This window comes from Aphelocoma coerulescens, chromosome 7 (genome assembly GCF_041296385.1).
Source record: "Aphelocoma coerulescens isolate FSJ_1873_10779 chromosome 7, UR_Acoe_1.0, whole genome shotgun sequence".
Classification (NCBI taxonomy): Eukaryota; Metazoa; Chordata; class Aves; order Passeriformes; family Corvidae; genus Aphelocoma; species Aphelocoma coerulescens.
In genome coordinates this window covers 23,853,701-23,870,859 of record NC_091021.1, presented here as the reverse complement: position 1 = coordinate 23,870,859, position 17,159 = coordinate 23,853,701, and the positions used below count along the sequence as shown (strand labels likewise).

At 60.0% G+C, this 17,159-nt stretch overlaps 1 protein-coding gene across 1 annotated transcript; it reads right to left on the bottom strand.

The window, feature by feature from the left end:
* Nucleotides 1-1,134: 1,134 nt before the first annotated feature.
* IHH (Indian hedgehog signaling molecule) lies at nt 1,135-12,221 on the bottom strand. Its single transcript, XM_069020899.1, has 3 exons — nt 11,888-12,221; nt 5,970-6,231; nt 1,135-2,899 (listed from the first exon to the last, which is right to left on the bottom strand). The coding sequence occupies exons 1-3, from the start codon at nt 12,188-12,190 to the stop codon at nt 2,238-2,240; spliced, it is 1,227 nt and encodes a 408-aa protein (XP_068877000.1). The 5' UTR covers nt 12,191-12,221; the 3' UTR covers nt 1,135-2,237.
* Between the last annotated feature and the right edge of the window lie 4,938 nt (nt 12,222-17,159).

Sequence of the window (17,159 nt, the reverse complement as noted above, 5' to 3'; positions counted from 1 at the left end):
GAGAGGTGTGTGGGTGGGACAGGTATGGGGAGGCTGTGTGGGGTGCTGGCTGGTGGACTCTCCTGCTGCTGCCATGGGGATGGAGTAGAGGGGGGAGAGGAGCAGAGGGGGAAGAGGGCTGACAAAGGGTGAGGGACAGCACTGACTGAGACTAGTGACATTGGAAACCTGTCTACAGGATACAGGGTCCATCCTCTGGGTCAGTGGGTGTTGTGGTGATTGGGGGTGGTACGGAAGGATGGATAGGCACTGAGGTGGTGAGTCCAAGACTGGGACGTAAAGGTATCCCTGGCAGCCCCACACTGGCTGTCCCTACTATATCCTGCCCCACTTGCCCTAGTTTCCAGGTAGCCCTAATGACAGTTTGGTCCCATGTAGACTGGGTCAATCCCACAGCCTCCAGCTGCCCACTTCCCCTGGGTATGGATGAAGTAGTGAGGAGAGAGATGTCATCCTTCCGGGTAGAGGGCACCGGGGTTACCAAATCTTGCTCCTAGAGAAGCACAAGACACCCTCTAGCCCTGCCTGCCCCTTAACAATGGGCACAGTAAGCATGCCCGATCCCTGCCTGCCCTCCCTGCACCAGAGTTCAGAGCTCCCTCCAGGGAGACGATGGATTTATTGGGCTGCGTCCCCAGCCTGAAAAGGTACATCCAGTGAAGAGACAAAAATACACCTGCCATCGGCCATGCTTGCACTCTCTCACTTCATCCTGGACAACAATCACCATAAAAGCTGTGCTTTAAAATAATCTTTAAATAATTTTTGCTTTTGGTCTTAAAAAAAAAAAAAAATCACCCCCCCCCAAACAATTTCCCACCCCCGCCCCTCACTTCCATCTCACCCTGCACGCGCCCACGCTGCCTCCCATCTATGGTACATACAAAGAGCAGATAAATAAATAAAGACGCGCGATGCTACGGGGGGACATGGGTCACAGCCTCCCTCAGCCCCCTCCCCTCCACTTATGTGGAGCTAGGGAAGGCTGAGGCTCTACCTAGGATTTGGAGTGGGGGGAACTGTGGCTGCAGCTCTGATGGGACTCTCCCCATATCCCAGGAGTGGGTGAGCAGCAATTAACTGGGGGTTTGGGGAAGGGCCCAAACATTAAAAAAAAAAAAAAAAAAAGGAAAATAGACCAAATTTGGTCTTTTATGTTTGAGTCTCAGTAGAGAAAATACAGAAATTGTGCTGGAAGCAAGTACCAAACCTGAGGGTTTGGGGTACTGAGGGCTTGGGGAGGTCAGGACAGCCAGGGTCTGAAGCTTGAGGAGTTTTTTTAGCTTTGGGGTGGGGAAAGGCTTTTGGGCTGAGCCAGTTCAAGGCTGGGTGCTAGGAAGGTTTTCTCCTCTGCCTCTTTCTTCAGACTCCAGCAGGCTGGGGTTGCAGCCCTGACTGTCCCCACCCCTGCTCCTACCAGTGTGTGGCTATGCCTGGCTGGCATTTGCACCCTTCTGCCCATGTGCCTGCCTCTCCAGCCCGCTCTTGCCAGTCAGAGCACCCCATGCTGTCACAGTGGCCCCACGGGATGCCCAGCTGGGTGGCTCTGGTTGCTGGCTTGGGGCATCTCACTCCCCAGTCTATCACTCCAGTGGCACTTGTGTCACCAAGCCAGAGGTCTCATGCCAGAGCACTGCCAGACCCCCACCACCCCTGCTTGTTTTGGGTGCCCCCTGCACCTGGACTAAGGACAAGGCACAGTCCCAGTACTTGGGTCACTCTCCTCCCAGCTGCCATATCCCAGGGGTGGAAACAGCATTGCCTGCATTCCCATGCAGGCTGTCTAGAAAAGGGCCCTGGGCCCTTCTCCCAGAACTTCCCCACTGGGTGCAAGCAGGCTGGGAGCCCCAGCAGAGCAGCCAGGGCTCTCTCCTCTTCCCCCTCGCACTCGTCTATCAGACCTCCATCATTAGCTAATTTGGCACATGCACACACACATCACACACACACACACACATAGCAGCATGTGGATCCAGCCGGGGGCACCTCCTGTCCTGGGGAAAACCCTTCATGCCTCTCTCCTGTCCCCAGGAGCAGGGGGTGAGGTGGTGAACAGGGAGGAGGCACACCATGGAACTTCGGTGCTCCCCAACCAGGAGGTGGCTGTACCCCAAGCAGCCAGGACTGAAGGCAGCTGCCCATGGGCACCCAGCTTTGGGAGGGGGTGCTGGCCCCCAGTGAGTCACCCTGCAGCCACCACCTCCACCAGCTGTGCTGGCTGGGGCTGTGGTGCACCCTCAGCTCTCCGCCTGGGATATCCCCAGTGGGTGGAAGCTGTCAGGGGGCAGGAGCAGCCTGCCCAGGCGGTAGAGCAGCCCTGAGTACCAGTGCACACCATCTCCCTGCACCCCTGGCCACCCCACCAGGCTGTGGTAGAGCCGGAGTGGCCAGAAGGCCAGCTGTGCCAGCTGTTGCTCCTGCACCAGAGCAAAGCAGGAGGCCACCACGCCGTCCACCACCAGTGTCCCGTGGCGTGTCAGCGGGGCATATGCTCCCACGTCTCTCCGGTCCCACACCCGCACCACTTCAGCAGGCTGCAAGCTGCCCCCCCCAGCCACCACCAGCACGAAGTGTCCCGGGTGCACAAGGCTGGCAAAGATGGGGCGGAAGTGGGCGGTGGGCGCCGAAGCATTCTCTGCCACAAAGAGCAGGTGGGTGGGCGTCAGGACCAGGCGCCGGGGCGGCTCCTGTGTCTCGATGACGTGGAAGGTGGTGAGGGCACGGGGCTCCTTGTCCAGGAAAGCCAAGAAGTCACTGTAGGTGGGCCTGCCCGCCCCGTCCATTGCCAGCACTCGCTGGCCCGGGCGCAGTGCCCACAGTGGCGTCTGGGCACCGTCCTCCAGCGTTGCCAGTGCCCGCCCGGGAAAGCAGCCCCCCGTCTTCGCAGCGGCCGAGTGCTCTGCGCAGGGAGAGAGAGGACAGGAGGGTTACCCATCAGCCACACCCTCAGCACCACCTTTCCACTGTGCATAGACACCTTCCCAGTCTGCCTGGCTTTGCCCACCCAGGGATAACCCCGCCCTGGCATCAGCAATGTGAGCTTGTTCCCTACACACCCCCAGCCACAAATTTCCCCTAGACGCCTCATCCCCCAGCCACCATGTCACTTGAGGTGGCACCTGGGGACTCCAGCACGGTCCCATGGCATTGAGCCTGCTGTACAGAGCCAGGTCCCAAAGTCCAAAACAGGCAGGCAGAGTGGGACACAACCACAGCCTGAAATGTGCAAAACAGTACCAGGGGGCACCTGAAGTTTGAAAAAGCAGAGGCAGAGCACTGAGACGGTGGCAGGCTGAGGAGCAGAGTGCTTGGTCTCACTTTGCATATGCCCACAGCATCTCCATTCCCTGCAGTGCTGGTCCTTGGTACTGCCTGGGAGGATGCTGCAAGGAACAGCACAGGATGCAGCGCCCTTTCCCAGCACTGCAGCACCCCTTCGCCCCATGCGGCAGTCCTGCTTCCTTCTCCCTCCTGCTCACCCCTGCATCCCTGATGTCAGCCAGCTCCTGCTTCTCTGGGTTGTCGGGAGTTGGCCACAACCTGTGGCCATCATTGTGCAAAAGCCATCAGCCTCCTGAGCAGGGCTTCCCTAATGATTGTCACAGGGTAAAAAAACCCAAATTCTCTGTGGCTTGTCTCCTGGGATGGTGGCACAAGGGTCCTACCCCTCCCCAGATGAAAAAATGCAGCAAGTCACCAAGTGTCACCAGGGGCCCATTCTGGCACTCAGCAGGGGAACTCTGGCTTCCCAAGGAATGGTGGTTAGCTACCTCAGCAGCAGTGCTCTCCCGAGTCGCAGCAACTCCCATCTCAGTGTCTATATGATGCCCTCCCACCATCTGCCAGTGGCATCTCATCTTAGGGTCCTGCTCCTAGCCCTGCACAGTTACATCCTTGAGCTCTTAGCCCCTTCTCAGGGCTCTCTCCCAGCTCCCTCATCTAATCCCTGAGTGTCCCCACCCAGATGGCACTGCCCCCATCACTCCCCAGGTTTGGGCAGAGCCAAATCCCAGCCCCCAAGCCCATGAAGAGAGGCATCCATCTCTGGGACAGAATCCTTTTATTGCTCAGATGAGGTGCAATGTCCACCCTGTCCTTGCCCCAGAGGCCAGGCCCCAAATCCTGCACCCTGCATCCCCTGGCTGGCAGCAGAGCCATGGGGAGGGGTTGCAGGAGGGCGAGAGGGGTGCCTGGCAGAAGTGGAGGGCATAGGGGCTGGGCATGGAGGGGTAGGTCGTTGCAGGGAAGGACCCAAGGAGACACAATACATACAACAGGCCATGTGGCCATTCATACAAAAATAAAAGCCATTTACTAAGAGGCAGGGGCAGCCCGGCTGCCCTCTGTACACAGTTCTGAGGGGATCAGGATGTGTACCCCACGGCTTCCACCACGCACTCTTGGGTGCCCCATGGCCTTGGGGATAAATATGGGGGACTCAGAGCCCTGAGGAGCTGCTGCAGAGTGAGGGGAATATGACTAGCCTCTAGAAGCCCTTCAAGGCCTCAGGGCCCCAGTCTGCTGCTTGCATTATGGCATCCCTCTTCCGCTGGTCCAAGGGGAACATCCCAGGATTCAAGAGCCTGTGTCTTTCTCCAGGGGCACAGCCCCACTCCTCTGGCCAGCCTCATGGCTGTGGGGTCATGGTCCTTGCTTCAGAGCCTGGCCCCACTCCTCCTGCCAGCCCCACAGGGTGCCCCGGGGCACGGGAGCCCTGGTCCTCCGGCCACGTTTTGTCCCTCTTCTTCGGGGGTGCATCGCTCCCTCTCTACGGCGTGGTCGCCCCACTTCCATCGCCGGCCGGCGTTGTGCCCGTCCTGGCATCAGCACGGGGAGCGGGTCAGTGCGGGGGGCCAGGCTGGCGTCTGGGGGTGTCGAGCCGCTGGCTGCGGGCTAGGGCAGTAGGACAGGCACAGTGCGGTGGGAAGTGAGCCCGGGGACGAGAGACGCAGGGCAGCACAGACACACCGGCCCCGGCACCGCGCGTGGCGTGTGGCCCTCGGGTGTGCGGGCACGGCTGTGGGCGCGTGTGCGCTGGCACGGCCGTCTGTGCCAGCGTGTGCGAGGGCTCCGTGGGCGGGCACGGCCCTGCCGCACAGGGTGCGAGTGCCGCCGAGGCTGCCCCCGTGCCCAGGCAAGCCCACGAGCAGGCAGAGCCCTCCCCGGCCTGTCGCGACACGGGCACAGCACGGCCCCTCCGGGCGGGGGCCGGCGCCGTGCGCGGGGCGCTGCTGCCCTCTGCAGCCCGCAGCCAGCGCGGCCGCTCCTGCGGGAGCCGCATCCCGGGCAGCGCCGCTTCTCCACGCAATCCCCTCCCGGCCACGGGCAGGGCCTGAGAGCGGCTCCCCCCGCCTCCACCCCGCCGCCCCCACTGCACCGCACAGCAGGAAGCAAACACCACCAGCGATGACAGCACCCCTCAAAGCACCACCCAGCTCTGCTCCCTCTCTGCAGATGGTGCTGCACAGCCAAGAGCTGATCCCAGGGTGCCCTGGCCTGTCCCTGCCTGGTGTCCCTGACCCCAAGCCTGGCTAGGCAGGGATGGACAGATGCTGCTGCCGCAGCATAAGCTCAAAAGCAGCCAGCAGTGGAGCAGAGCAGGGCTGGATGGGGCTGAGCATGGGCACTAAGGGACTGCAAGGGCAGAGGCAGGGCAGATAGGTGCAATGGGAAAACTGGGGGGTCAGGCTGGGAGAGAAAGGGATGTGGGCTGAGAAAAGGAGGAGGATAGAGTGGGTGGGTCAAGATGTAGGTCTATGGGAGTCAGATAGGGAATTTGCCCCATCGCACTGGCTGGCCACAGGTGTGTGACTCACTCCTCACCTGACTGTCTGCCCAAACACGGAAATCAGGATGCAAGAGCCGGCATCCCCTGCAGGAGCACCCCACCCAGCCAGCCAGGCTCCCTGGGTACGCTGCAAGAGGGGGTCTGGCTCCTAGCTCCACTCACTGCCCCCACCCAGTCTTACCTGACTTGACGGAGCAGTGGATGTGTGCCTTGGACTCGTAGTAGACCCAGTCAAAGCCAGCCTCCACGGCCAGGCGAGCCAGCATGCCGTACTTGTTGCGGTCCCTGTCCGAGGTTGTGATGTCCACAGCTCGGCCCTCGTAATGTAGTGACTCTTCCGAGTGGTGCCCATCCTCATCCCAGCCCTCTGTCACTCTCAGCTTCACCCCTGGCCACTGATTCATGACAGAGATGGCCAGGGAGTTCAAGCGGTCCTTGCAGCGCTGTAGAGCAGAGGGACACAGTCAGTAAAAGCTTTTTGGAAGGAGGAATTAGCTGCCTGGTTGGCAGGCTGCATCCCACCATGCTTCCATTAAGCCTCTCTGGGCCCTCAGGCCCTTGGGGGCTGGTCCAGCAGAGGAAGATCTGAGAACATGAGGTGCCTGGTCTATCCCATGGTCTCCAAACTCCCTGCAGAGCCTGATACCCCACTGTTGGGCAGAGGAGTGTGCATCCAACAGGGTACCCTTCTCCTCCTCCCTCTCTCCCCCAATTCCAGGCTCATTTGAGAGCCTGTTGGGCAATGCAGCCTGGGCTGGGCTGAAACACCCTCTCTGCTCACCGGACACCTGCCCTGTGCTAACTGTACCCCTGCGGTTCCCATCTGACAGGAGGAGGATACAGGAGCTTCAATCCTGCTGCTTCCTGTCTGGGAGGAGCTCCCAGGGTCTCTAGGGCTGCCTCCAGGCACAAATGAAATATCCTGCCCGGTCCTCAGCACAGCTCTGCTTGGTCTGGCTCCTCAGGTCCTGAATAGCCAGGACACAGCACTGAGCAGCCTCATAGCTTCATCCAGCCTCTGCTCCTGTGGGAAGTGCCAAACCTGTCCAAGAACTCTGTTGTGCTGGAACAGAAAGGATGTGGCAAGAAGCTCCCTTCACCTCTCTGCACCACAAGGGCTGAAAATCCTGGGCTGAGGAACAGCAGCGGATCTTAAAAGCCTCAGATCTGGTGGCCACAGAGGTCACACATGCACGTACGGTGCCCGTGGCAGTCCTCCCAGCAAGCAGAGGGATGCCAGCCCCAACTGCCTGTTTCACAGTCCTCCCAGCCCTGAACTCCCCTGCCCCACACTCCCCAGCCACAGATGAAAGTCAGGAAAAGACCAAAACTCTGCAGGCTTGACTTGCAAAAGCACAGCCCCAGCTTCTTGTCCCTTGCCCTGATGCTAAAGGGATGGAGAAGAGATAGGAAAGGTGTAGGAAAAGCAACATGGGAGCTTCTACAGAAAACCAGGTGAATGGACTAGGACTGTGCAGCCCAAAAAGGAAATTCTGTGAGGTCCTGAAGAATCACAGAACAGAGTGAGTTGGAAGGGACCCATAGGATCAAACTCCTGGCCCTGCACAGCACACCCCAAGAATCACACCAAGTGAAACTGTATATAAAACCAATGACAATTTAAAAGAGACAAGCTGGGACTGGGGTGTTTTTATGCCATCTCCAGAGGCTGAGGGTCACAGCCACAGGTACAGCTGGTTCTGAGGCATCCAGCTGGATCAGGAGTCCCATTGTCACTGTCCAGTGCTCGCTGGGTGGGAGAGCTCTGCCTCCACAGAGCTAAAAGACTCCGATGCTCCTCTCACTGCCATTCCCCAGGAAACAAGGAGTCCCATAAAATCAAGGCAAAGGACAGAGCATTCATGGTCATGCACAAAACCAGTCCTGGGAAGCATTAAATGAAATTAATGGACAGCAGCTTAAAAAAGAGCCACTGCTGGGGATGTTTTTGCCTGATGCCAGCTCAGTACTGGAACTCCCCACCACCATGTTGTGGGTCTTGAGACAGTTACAGCAATCATAAGCCAGGGCTCTAAAACCTGATGCTGGCTACATCCCTGGGCTCAAAAATGCCCCAGCACTGCTTCCGCAGGGACCAAAAATGTAGGTCATCACCCTATCCCCAAGCACCTGCTCCCATCCTAGGAAGGTGGGCGCTGCTGCTCGTGGGGAAACCTGCTTGCACTTGGCAGGGTCTAGGCCCTGGGAAGGGCAGTGCCAGGCAGGCCTTTGCCCCACATGAGGTCTGCCGTCATCCCACAGCTCTCTGGGCGTGGGGAGATAAGCCAGGAAGGTGCTGGACAAACAGTTTGCTAGGTGAGGGGAGGAGGAATAGGGAGGAGAGTGACTTTTGTCCCCGTCCAGCACCACCATGGTGCCACTTGGCACATGGGAAAAGCTGTTCCCAAGGTCCCCAGCCCCAGCGGGACGCCGCAGTAAGGCAGTTCAGCACTGGAAGCAAGAAGGGAATCCCTGAAGCTCCCCTGCATCCCCTGGGCAACACTCCAGGCATTCCCTTGCCACTACCATGTCAGCACCCCGCTCTGGGCACCCCTCCGGCCCTCACTGCCCCAGCCCTTTTGTCCTCCAGGGGCACTCTGCCCGCACAAAAAACAACGAGACTGTGCAAGCCTTTTCCCCCAGGCAGGGACAGCGTCAGGCAGAGCCCTTGGAGCACCCTGTCCCCGGCTCTGCCGGTGCCATCGGTGTCCAGCAGGTGTCAGAGCGCGGGAGGGGACCAGCAGGGACGGGCTGGGAGCAGGTACCGATGGACAAGGACCAGGCAGGCACAGGAAGGTCGGGGAGGAAGCACGTACTAACGGGTGGGAAACTGGTGGGCAGGGCAGCAGCGGACAAGGAACAGTCATGGATGGGCAAGGAAGAAGCAACTATGAAGAAGTAACAGGCCGGGATGAGCCAAAGTAAGTAGGGAGCAAGCAGTGATAGGCAAGGCTGAGCAGTGATGTGCAGGGTGGGGACGAGCAGGGAGCAGGTACAGGAGGCACAAAGAAGACAACAAACGACAGGGATGGACAGGGATGGGTAAAGAGCCAGCAGCAATAGTCAGGGAGCAGGCATGAGCTGCACGAAGTAGGCAGGGATGGGCATTGCCTGCCCAGGGACTCTGCTGCCTGCACAAGGTAGGCAGAGAGCAGAAAACTCATCAGCATAGGCTGACCACAGGGTCTGTGTTTGATGGTGACTGCAGCGAGGGCACAGCTTGTCCCTGTAGTGGTGCAGATGACCGGCACCCCCAGCTGACATGCAGGATGGGGTCTCACATGACCACACTAAACTGGTGCCTCTGCTGTCCCATGTACTTCAAGGTGAAGACCCTGGGGATGTTGGGCTGGGCTGAGCAAAAGAGCTCTACCCACCTTCTGCCCAATCCTTGCATCTCCCTTTTTGTGTCCATAATAGGGACAGAACCATGTCCTGTGGGGCAAGCCAAACCACTTTAGGGAAGGCAGCAGGGCAGAGCTCCAAGATGGGGTGCAGTCAGCAGGGACTCCAGGATCATCTCAGGGAAAATATGAAGGACATTCAGGTGTGACCACAGTCTCAGAAGAGGTGCTGTGAATGGAGTGTGCTTGGCCACAGCTACTCCCATGTCCAGAGTCTGGCGAGGAGAAGAGGGGTCTTACTAGCATCTCCTCCTGAAGTGAGGCTTCCCCCAAAGGAAGCCAAAAGTCCTACCCCAAGGTCTGCATGAGAGATTCCTCACCACTGCAAGGATGGTCTCTGTGTCAGTTGGGCAAAGAGTGGCTGCAAGTGATGATGGCTGGGGTAGGGAGAGGCTGAGTTGGGGACTCCATGGGGGCAGGGGACCCATGGCATTCCTGGGCCAGGCTCCTGGGGAGAGGTGAGGCAGGTTCTGCCTCCAGCCTTATCTCAGCACCTCCGAGTGGGACCAGTGAGAGCAAACACACTGGAATTCTTGAGGAAGATGAAACGATAAAGGAAAGGCGGGCAGAGAGCAGCACTACCCACTCCTCTAAGCAGGCGACATCTTCCGGCTGCCTGGGACACCCAGACCCTTGGACTTGGGGAAAGAAAACAGGTTTGAAGTGAGTCAACAGCAGTAAAAGCCAGTGCTCTGGGGGAAGGGACAAGGAGTTGGGTCAATGGCCTTTCCCAACCCATACCAACACAGGACATGGTGTCAAGAGCCAGAATTCCCATATCTGAGGGCATCTCCTGCAGCCAGGAGCCACAGAAATATTCCAGAGGGCTGTGGGATGGCAGAAATCATGCTACCTCCATAGCAAGAGGAACAATTGCTTGCAGAGCTGCCCAAGGCATGGTGGTACCCATCTGTGCATGGATGTGTGATGGCCAGGGACCCTGCTAGAGTAAACCCTCGTTTGTGCAGCCCAAGAAGACCAGGATGCTTCTAGGTACTCTGCCAACAAGGCAGTGGTACAGCATGATATGTTAGGCTGGCAGGTGGGACACAGAGCCCTCCCTGTCCCAGGTGTGCTGAGGGGCACTGCCTGGATTAGAGAAGGTGGTGGGAGCGCTCTCAGGACAAAACACAGCGAGAAGCACTCTCCTGCCTCCAATGATGTCCACCACTTCCCCGACGCATGGACCAGTGGAGCTCACTGCTTCCTCAAATATCCCTGAAGCTGTTCCCCAGGGGAGGCAGGTTACAGCCCAGCCCCAGGGCTCCAGTCACCAGCAACCACAACTTGTGCAACTCCCTAAGCTTGCTGCCTTGCAGGGGATCCCAGTCCCTCTGCTACAGTCCCCAGCCTGAAAACCAAGCTGGACCATGGTCCCTGCCCTAAGGGACCTGCTCTCAGGGCACACGGGGTTGCAGAGCTGTCAAGCCAGCACCCAAGCAGCCTTACCTCCTAATGTTATCAACACCTTGGTCAGAAACTATGGCCAGGGCTTTGCTCAGTGCCGACCATGACAGTCACCCATGTTCACCCATCCGCCAGCCCCTGACCGGGGGATGTAGTGGTCAGAAGGACAGCCCCAGCTGCCCTCTGCTTCCCCCAGGATCTCGTTAAGGCTGTAACTCTGCTGAGGCTGGTGGCCAGGTTTCTTAGCAAGGCCGTGCGGCTCCTTATCTGCATTCCTGAAACCCTCAGGCATTCTCCTGGCAATATTAAAACACAGAGTAACCTTCGTCCAGCATCACCCCCCCTCCTCTGCTGTCGTCTGTGTCGTCCACCCCCCCGTCCCTCCTGCCGGCCCAGGGCACTTGTAAAGCTGACAGCAACAGGGCATTTGCAGTAACAGGTTGTCCCCAGCCCTGAGCACAGCAAGCAGTTCCCACTGAGCACCCTTCACCATCCCACACGAGACATGCAACAAGAGGGGGCACTGAGGGTTTCAGTGTCCAGAGTGGGGACGAGGTCAGCAAGAGCACTCCTGGAACCTACTCTGCTCCCTGCCAGCACACCAGGCTCCGGTCTGTCCCTCGGATCCAACAGGCAGGCTGCCTGTTCTGCCACTGGGCAGGGAGAGTAGAGGGGCAAGGGCGAGATGGCTGCATGGGGCAGGGTGCTGCCTGACCAGGGAACAGCGCGGCACAGCCCTGCCGGATCGAGGGGATGTGGAAGGATGCTGCCGGATCGGGGGCAGTGTGGCATAGCTCGGGGGCACCAGGGACGGCTGCTGCCAGCTTGGAGTGCAGGGTTATGCCAGCCTGGGGGCCAGTGGGGCGAGAGTTGAGGGGCAGCCACGCAAAGTGTTGCCAGCTCGGGAGTCACAAGGGCGTACCTCAGGGTGCAGCCAAACACGGCTGCCACAGGCTCCGAAGAGCAGCGGGGCAAGGTGCTGCCATCTCGGGGGACAAGGTGCTGCCGGTTCCGGGAGCAGGGTGCTGCCGTCCCAAGGCGCAGCGTGCTGTCCGACGCGCACAGCGCAGCCGAAGGGACAGAGCTTTGCAGAGCCCGACGAAGGGAGATGCACTCGCTGCATGCCGGCAGCCCGGACCCGGCACCGGGATGCCCGGGGCAGGACGGGGAAGCCGCAGCGCCGGGCCCGCACGGTTCCCGGAGAGTGGGTAGCAGGGCGCTCTGGGGCAGTCCCGGTGCCCGCAGATGCCCGGCGCGGGGGTAGAACCGGGAGGCAGCGGGGCCGTACCTGGGTCATGAGCCGGTCGGCGCCAGTGTTCTCCTCGTCCTTGAAGATGATGTCGGGGTTGTAGTTGGGCGTCAGCTCCTTGAAGCGCTCCGAGTTACGCGCGATCTTGCCCTCGTAGCGACCGCTAGCCCCCAGCGTCTTCTCGGGGACGTTGGGGCTGAACTGCTTGTAGGCGAGCGGGATGAGCTTGCGGGGCGGGCGGCGGCGGCTGCCCACCACCCTGCCCGGCCCGCAGCAGAGCACGGCCGGCGCCAGCAGCAGCGCGCACCCGCTCAGCAGCAGCAGCAGCCGCGCCGGCTTCATGGCGCGCCCGGCGGCCCCGGGCGGCCCGGGGCACCGGCGGCTCCGGGGTCCCCGCTAGGCTCGGCCGCCGCTCCCGCCGCCCGGCCCGGGGCTCCCCATGCGGCGCGCAGCCGGCGGGCAGGTGCCGGTGCCGGTGGCGGCGGCGGGGCGCGGCGGCTGCCCGGCGCGGGTGCGCTCCGGCTGCCCGGTGCGGCGGGCTGGCGTCGGCCCGCTCTGAGCTGCTGTGGCCCGGCGGCGGCAATAAATAGCGAAGGGCCGTTTGTTTTGGCAGGCGAGCGGCCGCTTGCGGGGCGCGGGGCGCGGGGCTCGGCGCTGCCGGAGCCCTCCGCGGTTTGCGCCTCGGCGGTCAGCGCGGCGGGGCTGGAGCCGGAGCCGGAGCCGCCGCTGCCTCCGCTCCCCGGGCAGGAGTGAGAGGGGAAATTGAAGAGATCCGGGACCGGGAACCGCCAGGACCGCACCCTGCCCGTGTCCCAGCCTCCCAGCGCCCTCCCTCTCTCGCCTCCTCCCCGTGGAACCTGCCCCGGGCCGCCCGCAGCCTCCTCCCCCCTGCCGAGCCCTGCAGCCCACCCCGCTGGGGGTGCCCGCCGCCACCTGCCCCCCGGGGCAGCCCCGCCGCCGCCCCAAGGCGCTCCCGGCCCGCCGCACACCCTTCGCCCCCCTTCGCGGGGCGTCCTGCGGGGGCTCCCTCGCGGCGGAGTGGGCGCGGGGTGGCACCCCCGGGGCTCCGGCCCCCGCCGCGCCGCCTGCTCGCCAGGGGCCCGGGCCTGCGGGCGGGGATCAAACAGAGCAGGGAGGCAGCTGGTTGAAATTTAACCACAATATTCTCGCTCCCCATTGTTTCCAGGGAGGCCCGATATTTCCACAACAGGATTATGGCATCTGATTAACTCGCTGAGACAACAATGAGGGGCTGGGATGGGCTTCCCCTTCTAGCTGCCAAAAGGGGAAAGTAAATATAACACCCTGATTTCAGGAGCGAAGGTTTGCAGGCCCCCCCCCCTCAGTTCTCCCCCAGCTGTGTGCCGGGGAGGGATCCGGCACAGGTCCACTTGCACACCCTCTGGTTCCCTAGGATCTTCCCAGGTGAGGCAGTACCTTGGGATGCCCACACGCACACAACTCTCTCAGGGATGTTCCCTTGTCAGCTCTTCAGTGGGCACAGGGCACAGGTCACTCATAGGGATACACAGTGGTCAGGTTGGAATAGCCAGCCAGACATCCAGCTCTGGCTGCAGGGCTTTGCTGGTCTCAGCAGCACCAAGCAACTTGGGCAAGAGGGATGCAGGCGGAGGAGCCAGCATCACCCACAGACTTGGGATGTTGCTATCCACTGCCCCCAGTAGACCATTTCCTTTGCAGGAGCTGCAAGCAAAGTGCAGCTGGCCAGAGGTGTCTCCGTCAGGTTTTCATACTCAGTAGCCATGGTCCATCAGGTTTTTGTACTGGTTTTCATACTGCTTACCCAAAACCAGTTCCCAGAGCCTCTGTGATGTCCTGCCACTGAGCAGGATGGTGAGAGGCAGATATCCCACTGCTCCTGCACATGATGAAGCTAGGGTGTTTGGCCAGCAGCCCCAGGCCACCCCACTTCTACACCTCTTCAGCTGATCCTTCCAGTGGAGCATTATAAGGGCATCAGCAGAGAGAGCAGAGGGGATGTACCACAGCACCATTCTCCTACCCTGCCCTTGGCTTCTCAGGGATGCAGAAGGGACACAACTCGCTGTGCATCACTAGCACAGGAAAATTAGACTCTATGGACCCTGCACTAGATTCACAGAATCTTCCAGGGTGTTTTGTACTCCCAACAAAAGGAACGAACCTAGCTTCCCACTTTGCACTTCACGAGAGACTGTGAAGCAGGATCATCTGGGATAACACTGCATCTGGAGGCTGCAGCACTTCCCCAGGGAGAAGTTCTCTATGAATGCCAGTGTCACAAACCCAGACCTCCAAATAACCTCTGCAGCCTGCAGTGTGCATGTCACAAGCCTCTGTCCCCCTCCCAGCAGCTCCAGGCTCACAGTAAGCAGCCTAGCCCTGCCCTTGCTGGTAACAGTATTCATGTCCCATGGAGGCCTAGGGTGCAAGGCAGGGAGTTGGGTTTGCTGGTGACAGCAACTCCTGCACATGCAGGGGCCGTGGCACTGTGCATTGGCTCTGGCCACAGCAAGCAGTGACAGTGCCCTGTTGCTGTGTGTAGAGTCCATCACCTGTCCATGCAGCATTCCCAATGTCAGCCAGTGCTCCTGCCAGGCAAAGCCCACGGGCACATGGGGCTGAGTGGGACAGGGATACCAGGCACAATAGGGGAGCCAGGCTGGGTGTATGGGGAGGCAGCTGGAGGCTGAGACAGGGTGGGCATAACCAGTGTTTGAGAGAGAAAATTTGCTTGAGGAGGGGGACTTCTGCTTGGGCAGATGGGAAGGGACCCTTGCTGCTACAGTGGAGGTGGGAGAGATGCAGCGTCTGTCCCTCATCACACGGCATTTCCCTCAACACTCGGCCACTCTCAGGCACCGCCGGGACTCCTGGCCTGGACGGCAGGACGCACTGCTCCTGCCTGCATTCCGACAGTGCACCAGTGCCTCTTTCCTCTGTCCTTCGGCTCTCCCCACCACCGCATCCCACTGTCCCTGGGCGAGCGGCAGTGCAGCATCCTGCGCACCCCTTGCTGGGCTCCCAGGGCTGCCCGGAGCTGGGCTCTGCGCAGGGTGAACGGGCGGCGGAGCCGAGCCAGGCAGTCTAGGTGGTGCTATTTCTCTATTTTTGCACTGGACGGGTTTGGGATTTTCCTCTCCCTATTCGCTGCCTTGGTCGTCTTCTTCCCTCTCTCTCTCTCTCCCCCTCTCTCTTTTTTTTCTTTTCCTTTTCTAAAAATACTTGACAGCGATTGAAAGGTCCCTTTAATCGAGGCCACAGAGCCCTTATTAAGGGCACGGGTCGGGGTGCTGGGCCGTGCCCAGCATAACGGCTTCATTAAACCCTGAGAAAACTAATATTTATGGAATCAAATTTATGGAGGCCAAGGCCGAACTTGTGGCCTTTAATGTGTGTCGGGAGCTCAAATCCAGCCGGCTCCAGGGAGGAGGGGGTGGGGACAGGGAAGGAGACCCCAGCGGGACAGGATGGGACAATGTGTAGTGACATTCCCCGGAGCTGGCGACAACCTGGGCCAGGGAGGAACCAGTGGCCCATGCTGGAGTCTTGAGGGCCAGGGTCCCTGCGGTTCCCTGGGGGACATTGGCAAAGCTCTTTTTCCTACTGTCTTCACTCTCCTGCTTTTATTTACCCCCCATCCATGCTCCTGCATCCACACCTTCCCTTGCCTTGGGAGAGGGGTGAACGGAACAGGATCTATCCCTGCAGGACAGGGCTCATGAGCAACACCTCTGCAGCATTCCTGGGACTGGCTCCCCCCAGGGCTGAGTACCCCAGGGAGAAGCAGAGACACAGTAACTCACCAGAAAGACCCAGGGGTGCAGGTGCTGGTTTGCACCACCCACTCCTCCCCCACAGAGTCCACCAGCCACTGGCACAGCCAGGTTGGGATTGTTTCAGCCCTGCCTCTCCCTGTGATGTCTCCTCACACCCGAAGGGGATAGACAAGCCAGATGCCCTCACAGGGGCCATAAGCATTCCTGAATGTGCTGGCATGCACGGGGGAACAGCACAAACCCCAGAGCCAGAAGGGAGCTGAGGGACCAGGCTTGCAACAGAACAACTCCTGCACCAGGAGATGGACTCCATATGGATGGAGTAGGGGTTGCACCAGGGACAGCCTGGCGACAGAAGATACAGGAAACTCTTGAACTGCCAAACTCCTGCTGCCCCAGTCCTACCCCTCAATCAGTAGCAGGACCCTCCCTGGGGGCAAGTGCTTAGCAGGAAGACCCAAAGCTGCCAAGATAAGATGCTTGCAGATGGGAAAATGCAGGATGAGTAAGCTACGGCAGTCGGCACAAGCTCCGCATCCCATGGCTTTCCCTTCTCACCACCCACCCTGCCCTGCATGCTGCTCCCTAAGAAAGGAAATATAAAAAGCAACCAGTTGCACTCGCCCTGGGACTGGTCAGCTGTGGCCCAGCAAAGGCCCTTTCATTCCCCTTCTACAGACACAGGGACTACTCTGGATGTTTTTATTTCCCCCTTTCTGCCCAAGAGAACAGGCAGCATGGCTGCAGCTGGCCCAGCCCCAGGGAGCAGGGCAGCTGGGGGCACGGGTCCCTGTCCCAGGAGAGCAGCACCACTGGCTGCAGCCTGCCTGCTGCCTGGCTCTCTGCGTGCTGTTGTAGGACCTGGCTTGGACACAGGAATGGGGTTCCAGTCCTGAAGGAAGCATGACGACCCAGGGGCTGGAAGAGGAGAGCAGGAGTGGATGGATGGATGGATGGATGGATGGATGGATGGATGGATGGATGGATGGATGGATGGGGTGTGAAGGGATGGAAGTGGTGTTTTTTGTCCAGGGAGCATCTGTAAGCTGGTCCAGGGCTGCTCCCAGGCCTGGGAGCATTCAGTGTGTTAGTGTTTTGGTTGTCTCCTGCTCCTTGGAGGCCAAAGCATGAATCAACCCCGTATCACCTGCCCAGTAACTATGGTGGAGGTGCCTGCAAATGTAGGGTGCCCCACAGCTCATCCAGGGCCTTTGCCAGCCTGCTGCTGCAGGCACCAGCACACAGTGTGTATCCTGGTGTGGGACAGGAACAGGGGCTCCAGGCCCCTCAGCATGCTGTGCCCCCATGATCTGGGCATCCTCTTGTGCACACCCCAAAACACATACTGCTGCTCAGGGTGAGGCACAGCATGGCTGGGAGCAGCTGTGCTGTGCCACAGCAATGAGCTGCTGTCACCTCCTCACTGTCCAGTCACTGCAAGCCCCTGGGACATCAGGACTGGCCTGAGGGGGACCCAGCAGCACTGGCGATTACATCCCTTCCTAGACACTACAGGCCTGGTGGGACAGAGA